At 48.5% G+C, this 12,546-nt stretch overlaps 2 protein-coding genes across 4 annotated transcripts in view; both read right to left on the bottom strand.

The window, feature by feature from the left end:
* DOK6 (docking protein 6) overlaps window positions 1-12,546 on the bottom strand; it is a 363,863-nt gene that overhangs the window by 171,977 nt on the left and 179,340 nt on the right. The window lies entirely within an intron of this gene.
* On the bottom strand, window positions 3,814-7,957 carry LOC149525306 (uncharacterized). The gene is made up of 2 exons (XM_089775908.1): window positions 7,734-7,957; window positions 3,814-5,032 (listed from the first exon to the last, which is right to left on the bottom strand). The coding sequence occupies exons 1-2, from the start codon at window positions 7,955-7,957 to the stop codon at window positions 4,030-4,032; spliced, it is 1,227 nt and encodes a 408-aa protein (XP_089632034.1). The 3' UTR covers window positions 3,814-4,029.

Genomic DNA, 12,546 nt, shown 5'->3' with positions numbered 1-12,546 from the left:
CTGCAAGATTCTAAGGGGCAGATGCTCATTTGGTGTAAATTTCCATAGGCTATTTACATTCAAGAGGCCTGAGACAATTTATACCTTTTGAGGATCTGCCCTTAAGTACATCACTCCAGAGAACTGTATAGTAAATTAAATCATGTTTATTATTATGATGACATACAAAACCCAAAACTAATTTAAAAGTACTTTGCAACCTGAAGATTACAAAGTTCAGAAATTCTAAATTAGAATTGCCTATGCAACTTTAATTGAATCCCCTTGCATGTATACATTCTGATACTTTTGCCAGCTTCACACAAGAAGTCTACGTCAAGGACAGGAATAGAACACAGCTCACTTGTTTTCAACACAAGAAAATATTTTCTCTTCTTTGCAATGTTCCGAGTCATTCACTGTTTTTCCCATACATTGAATTAGGAAGACATCCAATAGAAAAAAATAGCATATGGCCATATAATTAAAGATTGCAACAATCACATAACACAACGGGTATCAATCAAAGTTGAATGGGCAGTTTTAATTCATGCATTTCCTAACCTGAATGCTTGACTTTGTACCCTGAACACTTTTTCGATGCATACTGCTTGATCTAAAAATACATACTTGAATTACTTTACATAACATAGATTACATATGTTCTATTTCCTGCTAAGACATCATAAGGCTACGTTTGATAATTCCAATCAAGGTAGTTATTGGGATCACCATTTCAATTCCAGTTATTGGCTGGGACTCATAATATTAGCATAACGGCATCAAGTTAATATAGCAAAGAGCCAAATTACACAAGGAGAATAGAAACACCATAATATCCACAGAGACAAATCTAGGAATTAATTCCTAATTCATAGTGGGAAAGCTGGTAAGTGTTGATTTTAATATAGCTGGTTGGAGGACAGGATTTAGCATCAGTTCTAGAAATGTTCTGTGTAATTTTGAGGGCTCTTCAGCAACTGTTAACACAGATGTTTTATAAGTACTTTTAAACAAAAGATTTCCGTTTGTGTGCAGCCCACATCCTTTCTCCCAAAAGCTTTGCCTCAGAATAATCTGTTTCTCTCCTGATTAACTGCACCAAATTCCCACTTGAAGCAATGCATCTTAATTGAAAAGATATACAATACTGAAAATATGCCATGCTATTTTATGGGTTATAGAAAATGAGCAATAGTATGTTTTCAAGTTAGTTTAGGGGGCAGCAAGGGAGAAGTGAAATTCATGGATTTGTAGAGCCCTGCAAATCTGCAGCTATCCTCTTTATATCTGCAGGTATCTGCATGTGTGTATGTCAGTGTCTTTTAGTGACAAAAGAGTGAGAGTATTTATACTGCAAGTGACTTTTATCAGGGAAAAAAACAGCTTTGGTGACAAAAAACTTTCAACCTTGCGAGAAACATGTGCTTTTATTGCCAAAAAAGAACCAACATGGATTCCACTGTTTGTTTTGTTGAGAGAACTGACTTCTGCCTGTATCCCACAATGCCTGCCCTGATGGCTGTGCTCAGTGTTTTGTGATCTCTGCTGCCCTGCAGGTATGCACCCTTCCCCTTTTTCTCCCACCCCCTTATATCTCCAGGAAGTATCTGACAGCTGAGTGAGCTGCTTCATTTGGGGAACAAATCAAGAACAAATAATTGGAATGCTTCTCTTCTGCCCTACACTAGAACACATCAGCAAGGCAGACTGCCACTTCAGGGGTAGGGCTGGAGAAACTTCTGTGCTACTCTGATATTCCTCAGCACAGAGATCTCACAGAGCTATGAGAGAAACCCAATAAGCATAGAGATCAGCTCTGCCTTCCCACAACACTGCACTGTGGGAGGCATACCCACATTGTTTTTGCTCTGCCAACAGGGTGCTAGCAATGTGGCCATAAAATGTCGACAATGGGAAGCAGAAAAAATGGTTTAACCAGTTTTCACTTCAACTATTGCATGTTGACAGCACTTGTCACAAAATCTTCCCAGTAATAGATATAGCCCTAGTCAGATGCACAAAGTGAAAGAAGAGAAGGTAAGGAAACAGATGCAAGTTTTACATCAGAGCTAATTCAATCAAGATGTATGTGACCCACTCCCAACAGTGATAAAAAGGTGAAAATACCTAAAGCAGGGGAAGTTTACTTACTGTAATGAGAAAGCCATTCCCAATTTCTATTCAGATACATTTTAATGGTGTCAAATTAGCATATAAATTCCAGTCCAGCATTTTCACACTTCAGTTTGTTTTTAAAGTTGTTGTTTTTATTAAGAATGGCATGCAAGTGGGCAAATGAATATCTGGCTTTTTCATATAAGGTCTAGGAATATCATTAAGAACAAATTCTTGCCTAACAGCTACATCATTTCTTATTTGAGCTGAAGTACTCAATTGAAAAAGGAAGCCCTATCCACTTCTTCAATCTCATAAAAGCAGTCACATTTGCCTTTAAAATAAAGTATGCCTAATTATCTAGACAGCTAGTTTAAACACACACACAGCCCAATATTCTTCCATAATGACAAGGCTAGGTATAACAACTTGAAAAAAATTATAAAGAATATTAAAGCGTCTTCCTTTTTTTACACTGAAAAGTTATGGTGACAGTTTGGAACCAACTATTCATGACATTTAATAAAACTGACCAAGTATTTTCCTGTGTGCTGAGGTTATTATTTTTATTTTATAACCACAGGAAAAAGGGATGGGGACAGAGATGACTTTTGACCATTATGTGTGCCCAAACGATAGGTGAATGAATAACTTTTCCTGGAACACTGAATGGTGCCACAAAAGACCATAAATATAGCAATTCCAACAAAATATCAGAACCATTCACTTTTGATTACTGAGCCCAGATTTCACTAAAACCTATATTACAGCAGGTAATGCACACAAAGCCCAGTTAGAACTGGGTGTGAGAGAAAGCAGGATGTCTCCCAAGGATAAATCCACAGTACAAAAGGGCTATTGTCAATGTTAATTGATTCTCACCTGCCCATCACTGAGAAGCAAGGTCTTTTCAAAAGACACAGAGAGTAAAAAGATTCTCCCAAGGTGGGACCTGCTGCTGTGTCAGACAAAGAGGTCAGACATTAGGATGTGCGCTCTGGATACACACAAGCGCATAACTTTTTTTCCCCCTCTGCAGCTCAACCTGAGAAAGGGTATTGTATTTTCTTTTGGGAAAGTAACTTAAGATATGATGAGAAAAATCACATATATATTTGTTTAATTTTTTCCCTCTATTTTCAAATAAAACTTGACCTATTAAAATGTTTACATTTGGAATGCCCATGAAGTTCCAGCTCTGAAGTGAAAAAATGCAGCTCAGCTCCTCTCACAGTTGCTTCAGAATATCAACAAAAATAATTGTCTGGCTCTACGGAAAGGACAAGAGGTATTGTGTGGGAGGGGTAGTAACGGGGCTGTGTCTCCCCAGTGTCCTTCCTCAGTAGTCACCCCTATCTAGAAAGCCAAAACCCTCCTAGTGATACTATCACCACAGACAGTCATTCGTTTCGAAGATGTATCTGTCTCTTCTTGGTCCCCTGTCCTTGACCAGAATGATTGAAGAGACCTGCTCCCTCAACTACTTCACTCTTACACCCCAATCCCTATAGAGTTTAGAGCCCTAAAAGAAGAGGTTACTTACCTCGTAACTGTAGTTCTTCGAGATGTGTTGCTCATGTCCATTCTGATTAGGTGTACGCGCGCCGCGTGCACGGATTCCGGAGCTTTTTTTCCCTTAGCAGTATCCATAGGGACAGCAGGGAGCCCCCTGGAGTGGCGCCGGTATACTGGTGCATATATACCCCTGCTGGCCCTCTCACCCCCTCAGTTCCTTCTTGCCGGCTCCTTCCGACACGGGGAGGTGGGTGGGATACAGAATGGACATGAGCAACACATCTCGAAGAACTACAGTTACGAGGTAAGTAACCTCTTCTTCTTCGAGTGCTTGCTCATGTCCATTCTGATTAGGTGAGTCCCTAGCCATGTCCCCCCTCTGGAGGCAGGGTCGGAAGGTGACTAACTACTATTTTATTATTCTGCAGAACACAGAACTGCCGTCCCGATGGCAGCATCCTCCCTGGCCAACTGCGTGATTGCATAATGCTCTGCAAAGGTGTGCACTGATGACCAGGTTGCTGCCCTGCAGATTTCTGAGATCGGCACGCAGGCCAGGAATGCCGCCGATGTTGCCTGGGCTCTAGTGGAATGTGCTGTTATGCATGGTGGTGGTCTACCCGTGCCCTCGTAGCACAGTCGAATGCAGGAAGTAATCCACGAGGATATATGCTGCGCCGAGACTGGCTGACCACACATCCTTTCCGCCACTGAAATAAACAATTGAGTTGACTTACGAAACTCTCGTGTCCTATCTATATAAAAAGCCAACGCCCTCCTAACATCCAGGCAGTGCAGAGCCTGTTCCCTGGGCGACGCATGTGGCTTGGGGTAAAACACTGGCAGGTAAATATCTTGGGACATGTGGAAGTGCGAGACCACCTTGGGAAGAAACCCCGGGTGTGGACGCAACCTCACGTTATCTTTAAAAAACACCGTGTGGGGTGGTTCTGAGGTGAGAGCTCTAAGCTCTGACACCCGCCTGGCCAAGGTAATGGCCACGAGGAAAGCTACCTTATAGGACAGATGTATCAAAGAGCATAAAGCCAGGGGCTCAAACGGGGGCTTCATAAGGGCAGTCAGGACCAGGTTAAGGTCCCAAGCCGGTACCAGGGGTCTCTCATATGGCATCATTCTGTCGACTCCCTTTAGAAATCTTTTAACCAAGGGATTGGCAAAGATAGACCTTTGGCCCACCCCGGCGTGGAAGGCCGCTATGGCCGCCAGGTACACCCTTAGGGAGGCTGTGGCCAAGCCCTGTTTCCGCAGGTGGAGAAGGAATTCCAGGACAGTCGGAACCGCCCCTTCACCTGGAGCGAGCGTCCTGCCCTCCAGCCAGGAAGTAAACCTCTTCCACTTAGCCTCATAAAGGGCCCTAGTGGATGGCTTTCTGCTTTCTAAGAGGACCTCCTGGACTGCTCTGGAGCAGGCTCACTCCGTCACTGAGAGCCACTGAGGAGCCACGCTGCTAGGCAGAGAGATGGAAGGCTTGGGTGGAGCGCCACCCCGGCCTCGCAGCTCTGAGTGATTAGATCTGGCACTAGGGATAGCCTGAGCAGGCCCTCCACAGTCAGATCAAGCAGGGTGGCGAACCAATACTGTCGAGGCCATACTGGCGCTATCAGGATGATCCGGGCCCTGAACCTCTGCACTCTGAGGAGCGTGTCGTGGATCAGAGGGAACGGAGGGAAGGCATAGAGTAGGCTCCTGGGCCAGCTGACCTGCAGTGCATCTCCCCGAGAACCCAGACCGTGCCCCATGTACGAACAGAACTCCCTGCACTTGGCGTTGCTCAGAGTTGCAAACAGGTCCAGGAGGGGAAACCCCCACCTTTGGAAGACCCCGTGGAGTACATCCCACCTTAGCACCCACTCGTGCGCCTGGATCGAACGGCTGAGCCTGTCCGCTAGCCCGTTCCTGGTTCCCGGAAGATGAGATGCCTCCAGGAAAATACAGTGGGCTATACACAATTCCCATAGATCTAGGGCTTCCCGGCACAGGAGAGAGGAACGTGCCCCACCCTGCTTGTTGATATAGAACATGGCCGTAGTGTTGTCTGTCAGCACCGCCACCACTCTGGTCTGTAAGTGGGGAAGGAACGCCCTGCAGGCCAATCTGACCGCCCACAGCTCCTTGATATTTATATGGAGGTAAGCCTCCTCTGTTGACCACGTACCTTGCGTCCTGAGGTTGCCCAGGTGAGTGCCCCATCCCACGTCCGAAGCGTCCATGACCAGCCGCACTGACGGGGATGGCTTGGTGAATCGGACCCCCGCACACACCGTGCCCTCGTCCTTCCACCAGTCCAGCGAATGAAGAATGTCCTGAGGGATAGTCACCACCGCGTCTAGTGGTGACCTCAAGGGGTTGTGCGCTACCTTGAGCCACCCCTGCAATGGGCGCATGCACGGCCTGGCGTATTGGACCACGTAAGTGCCTGCCGCCATGTGGCCTAGGAACCTCATGCAGGTCCTCACCGTCGTAGTCGGGAACTCCTGCAGCCCCACTACCAGAGAGCGAACGGTCATAAATCTGTCTCTCGGTAGGGATGCCTTGCCCAAAGGCGAGTCCATATGGGCCCCCACAAAGTCTATGACTTGTGTGGGCTCTAGCAGTGATTTGGCCTCGTTTATGAGGAGGCCAAGACCCTCAAACAAAACCCTGGCCCTTGAGACATGATCCAACACCTGTTCTCAAGACTTGCCCCTTATGAGCCAGTCGTCCAGGTATGGGAACACTTGGACCCTGTGCTGCCGCAGAAACGCGGCTACCACTGTCATACATTTGGTAAAGACTCTCGGGGCTGTACACAGTCCAAAAGGGAGGACCGTAAACTGGAAGTGGTCCTGTCCCACCGTGAACCGTAGGAATTTTCTGTGACTTGGAAAAATTGAAATGTGGAAGTACGCATCCTTTAAATCGAGAGCAGCATACCAGTCCCCCTTTCTGAGCGATGGGATGATGCAGGCTAGCGTCACCATCCTGAACTTTTTCTTCCTTATAAAGGTGTTCAGGTTTCGGAGGTCTAGTATGGGACGCATGCCCCCTTTCGCCTTGGGTACTAGGAAGTAGCAGGAGTAGAAACTCTTTCCCCTTACGTCTGGGTGCACTCTTTCTATGGCCCCTAGCGTCAACAGGTTGGACACCTCCTGCTGAAGGAGTGTCTCATGAGAGGGGGTCCCTGAAAAGGGAAGGGGATGGTGGTTGGGAGGCAGGGTAGGAAAGGAAGGAGATAGTATATCCCTGCTTCACCAGGTCTAGGACCCAACGGTCCGATGTGATCTTTAACCATTCCTGGTAAAAGAGGGAAAGACGATCCCCAAAGGGTGGACAGATAGGCGCTACTGGTACTCTGCTCTCTGGCGTACCTTCAAAATGAGGGCTTAGATTGGTGACCGGGTGACGGACCTGAGCCTCTCTCGGAGTCTGACCGAGGGCCCCTATGCCTGCCTCTGAAGAGGTCAGGGCGGCTATTGTTGCGGCCTCTCCTGCGACCCCTATCATTGTTTTGCCCCCTTCTAGGGTAGGGTCTAGTCTGGAAAGAGCGCCTCTGAGGTGCCGGGGTATGTATCCCTAGCGACTTCAGGGTCGCTCTTGAGTCCTTCAAGCTATGCAGCTTGGAATCAGTCTGCTCTGAAAACAAGGCCGGCCCCTCAAAGGGCAGGTCCTGAATGGTGGTCTGCACCTCGGGTGGGATGCCGGACACCTGCAGCCAGGCACTACGCCTCATAACAACCCCTGTGGCCATAGTGCAGGCTGTCGAATCAGCTGCGTCCAAGGCTGCCTGGAGAGAGGTACACGCCACTGCTTGTCCGTCTTCCATCAGGGCCCCGAATTCCTGGTGGGATTCGGGAGGAAGCTGGCTGGCAAATTTCTGCATAGACGCCCATGTGTTAAAAGCATAACGCCCCAGCATCAGTTGCTGGTTAGCTATACATAGTTGGAGGCCCCCCGTGGCATAGGCCTTCCGGCCAAGTAGGTCCAATCTCCTAGGCTCCTTCGCCTTTGGAGTAGGACCTGGAGGCCCTTGGTGCTCCTTCTGCCCAGCAGCCTGAACCACTATGGATCCCGGAGCCGGGTGGGTAAAAAGATGCTCGTGCCCCTCCTGGGGTACATAGTACCTTCTCTCGACCCCCTTCTGGGTCGGTGCAATAGAAGCCGGCGTCTGCCACAGAGTTTTAGACAGCTTGTCCACCGTTTTATTCAGTGGGAGTGCCACTCGACCAGGGCCCGCTGCCGCTATGATGTCCACCATAGGATCTAGGTCCTCGTGAACCTCCTCGTGCTGGACCGCCAGATTGACCGCCAGCCTTCGGAGCAGCTCCTGGTGCGCCCTGGAGTCCATCGACGGGGGCTGGGGCACGGGGTCGGCCAGGGCCTCGTCTGGTGAAGATGACGAGAACTCCCTGGAGGGAATTGCCTCTTCCTCAGCTATCTGTGCCCCCCTGGGCAGAGATGTCCACATAGGTTGCGCCCGGCTGGGACGTAGCTCCCCACCCCTGACTAATAACGAGCTGTCTCCAGGCAGGGGAGCTGTCAAGGGGGTGGCAGACGGGGTGCTACTCCTTCGGGACGACCCCGCTACCGGCCCCATAGGGGGAGGCCCCTGGGCCTGGTGGTATGCCCAGAGCGTCCAGAAAGCCCACTAGGGTTGCCCCTGCCACTGTTGCTGGTCCACCGGCTCCCGGTGAGATGATCTGACCAATGAGCGGGACCTATGACGGGGCCGTGACCTATATGAAGACCTGGCTGATGCCACAGACTCGGCCTCTGACTCCGAAGAGTACTCTGATGCTGACCAGGGAGGGGCCGATGAAGCCTGCACCCTTCGCTGGGCTGCCATGGCCGATGGCTTGCCCCTGTGCACCACACGCGGTGCCGGCGGGGGCTTGAATGGAGGAGCCGTGCGGGGCGCGGATGGCGCATAGTACGGTGCGGGGCCCTGCACTGCCCAGGGGGCCATCTGCGGCACCGGACCCTGCACCGGTGCCGATGCCGTTGGCGCCGCAAGGGCACTTGCTCCTGGTGCTGCTGACAGTGCCATCGGAAAGGGGCCCGGGGTCGGTGCCGGCGTCCTTCTCGGCTCCGGTGCCAGTGTTCTTCCCGGCACTGGGAAAAACTGCTACTGGGCCGAGGCCTGCCCTTCGCCCAGCGGGTCCCACGACTCGGCCATAGCCTGCTGGGGGGCACTTAAGGCCGGTGCCGGCGCGGTCTGCTCCTGCGGCACCGGGCCCTCCCCTTCATCCACAGCCATGTGAATGAGGTCCTGGGCCGCCTCAAAAGTTTCTGGATGGAGGGCCGACGGACCTCTCCTAGCCACACGGGCTGCCCCGGGCTCTTGCCCTTGTCCTGGCTGCGCCTCTTTTTAGAGGACTTAGAAGAAAGGTGCCCCTCCTTAGGGTGAACCTTCTGGGCATTCCTCTCTGCTGAGCGTCCCCTCGAGCTCTTGGAGGCCCTCGGCACCGGGGACTGCGATCTGTGCCTCGGTGCCTTGTTGTCCGACGGGGGTGCCGCCTACGGTGCGCTGCGGGCAGAGTGAGGCCGCTCCTCGCTCTGAGGCTGCAGTTCCGACTCCATTTGCAGGAGTTTCAGCCGGGAGTCCCTCTCCTTCTTGGTCCGGGGCTTAAAACTCTTACAGATAGAGCAGCTTTCAGCTTGATGGGCCTCACCCAGACACTTTAGGCAGTCGGAGTGGGGATCTCCGCAGGGCATAGGTTTGGAGCAGGAAGCAGAGGGTTTAAAGCCCTGGGGCCCTGGCATGCCCTCCCCTCGTGGGAGGGTTCCATTGCTCCCCTATCTAACTAAATATTTACAACACTTAACAACTACTTAACTAGATAAAAACTTCAACTAGAACTATAATACAACAGATAAGAAATAAGCTGCTAAGAGATAGGCTATCAGCCTGAAGCATGCTCCAGCTACCGTCAGGGGCGGTAAGAAGGAACTGAGGAGGTGAGAGGGCCAGCAGGGGTATATATGCACCGGTATACCGGCACCACTCCAGGGGGCTCCCTGCTGGCCCTATGGATACTGCTAAGGGAAAAAAGCTCCGGAATCCGTGCACGCGGCGCGCGTACACTTAATCAGAATGGACATGAGCAAGCACTCGAAGAAGAACTTATTTTTTCAGTGTCATATCTCTCAGTATTGTTAGTGCACACAGGGATGAGTAGCATGGGGTAACATCTCGGATATAGGCTACTGGCAGGTAGCATAATTCCCAGGATGCCATGGCTGACACATGGGCACCTCTCAGAAGAGAGCCACTAATCACTACTATGTGTAATATAGTTAAAATGTTTGGTTCCATAAATGTTATTTTGACAGAGACACAAGGTGGGTGAGGTAACAAAATTTTGGAACAATTTTTGTTGGTAAAAACAAGCTCTCAAGCAACACAGAGCTTTTCTTCAGCTCTGGGAAAAGTAGACAGCTAAACAGACAATGATACAGATAGTTTAGCATAAGTAAATAACACATTAATGATTCCCCAGTGATTTCAGTTCCTGAAGAAAACTGCTATAGTTTTCCCTCTACTGTAGCCCATGCAGATACACATCCATTTCTCTATATATACACAATAGCAAACTTACCCAGTTCAGGTCCATCAGGGGAGGGCCTTGAGGATGTGAAGGATGCAGGAAGTTGGAGCCCAAAGACTTCCTGTCTCCCCATCCCAGGTCTCTCCCTCAAGGTCTCCCCCCTCAGGCCCCACCCACACTCACCAGGGCCAACTTCTCCCTGTCCCTCGATTATTTAGAGTGTTTCTGTCGGCAAGTCCATTTGCTTGCCTTCATAATGTCTCTTCTAAATAGTAAGGACTAGGGCTATCAAATTTGGTATGCAGCCCCCTCTTCTCCTAACTTAAATCAATGTCAGGTTTTGATTGTGCCAGGACAACTGGAAGCCCTGAGAAAGGACTGTTTTCCATAACATGAAAAGGGAGGGGCTGGGCTGTTTGGAGGGATACAATACTGACAGTGGCCACTGAGAGAGGTGAGCCTGCTGCAGTGGCCACTGGGGGAAGCCGTACCACCAAGGGAGTGGCCAGCAGAGCTGGGGCTCTGCCATCTTGCCTGTGAGCACACCAAGTCATGTAGCCTCCCTGCCCCAAACCCTTTCTCCCCCATCCTGGTCCTTGGTCACAGCACTGGGGAGGGGCGGGGAGAAAAAAGGCTTCTGGTGGGTGAGGTGGGCAAGGGGAGGGAGAGGAAAAATGCCCTGGTGGCTGCGCCGGGGTTGGGGGGGGAGGGGGAGAAGGAAGGCTAGGGATCAAGCTGTAGGGGAGAAAGAAAAGGCCCATGCTAGATGGGACCCCTCCCTCCAAAGCCCCTCTTCATTCCCCAGTCCTCACTCTCACCCCCCTGCGCTCAGCCTCCTGCACCCCCTACCTCACATTCCCAAGATCCTATCCTGAGTCCTGTACCCCTCCCCCGACACTGCCAGTCCCCTGTGCTGAGGAACTCAGGCAATGCTGGGTAAGTTTACTATTAATAATTATAAAGTTGACAAAATGGACTTTATTGCATGATTCTATATCTCAGTTCACAGGTTGATAGTCCCCGATAGTTCAATTCACGACTTTTTGCCTGTCACTGAATTGCTTCTTAGGTTTCAAGAAACACATTTTCTCCTTCACATCCCAATGATAACAAGATAAAAGAAGAGGAAACTTTTCCGCCATAGTAATAAACCATTGGTTTCCCATTTCTCCACAGGGCATGCTTCCTAGCTGCAGAAGAGAATAAAAGAACTAAATTCCTGTGGAATTGATTTTAATGTCGCTGATATTTAATGTAATTGCATTTAATACATGATTATGTTAGGGTACCTAGCACTTGGGACGCGTGTTGATTATTTTTAAACTCTAAAATAGATAAATAAAACTAGTAGACTCATTGACACATACCGCATATCTACCTTTGATGGTGGTACTCCTGAACTGGATCCTAGAAAGCCATTACATTTTTCCCTTTTACTTCAAAATTCACTTTTCTGCCAGGTTATCCATTTGATTTTGAGTAACCTTGCAGATACTGCTCATATGAATGGAATTAAGCACATAGATAACAGTTTGCATGACTGGAGCCTAAGTGTGCATGCCCAATGATATAGCACTATTTTAATCCTCATTTTGACATCTCTCTTTCCAATATTTATTGTTATCCTTTGTGGTATGTCATCTATTTTAGACTGTCTGCGCTTACAGAATGTCATTTTATTTGTCTATAATGCTCTGAGCCTATTGTATGCATCCATGGCACTGTATATTATTGTTTAATAATAATTAAGGAAATGTATAGCTTTAAACAATCTAGTACACACTTCTATAAAAGTGTGTTGTCAAAATAACAATAAATGAACAACTTTAAAGACAAATAATTACTTAACAAGTTCAATGCACTAATGGATATAATCACATGCTTATGTAGTTTCCAAACAAGAAAACTAGTGGACTTTAAAAATACCAAGCATTCAGAGTCTCACTAGTGATTTTATGGACCATGACACCCATACACTCAGAACTTTACTAATATGTCGTGTTAGGTAACTGTTCAAGACACAAATTGCTTGAAGTTAAGTGTTAAAGTGTCCTGAGATTTTAGTTGTTTTTTGCCTCTTTCACAGTGACAGCATTGCTCCCTTAGCAAACAGCTACAGCAACACTTAGCAAAAAACAGAATCCATGTTGCTGCTTGCCTTAATAATGTCCCATAGGCATTTTTATTTGTTCTACAAGCTTAGCTGAAAACCTCAAGAGTCTTTGGACCATCTGGAGGCAAAACCCAAACAAAGACAAGTAATAAGCCATCATCAGTATCTCTGTAAATAACCACAATCAAAACTTCCAGTACTGCTTACTTTAAAAAGTACAACACATCCTCCTTAAGATAAAGCTTACTATTTATTGTTGTATCTTAATCCGTCTGA

The sequence above is a fragment of the Pelodiscus sinensis genome, chromosome 2 (assembly GCF_052426305.1).
Source record: "Pelodiscus sinensis isolate ZL-2025 chromosome 2, ASM5242630v1, whole genome shotgun sequence".
Taxonomy (NCBI): Eukaryota; Metazoa; Chordata; order Testudines; family Trionychidae; genus Pelodiscus; species Pelodiscus sinensis.
Note: the sequence above shows the minus strand (reverse complement) of the source record. Positions and strands in the feature narration are given on the sequence as shown.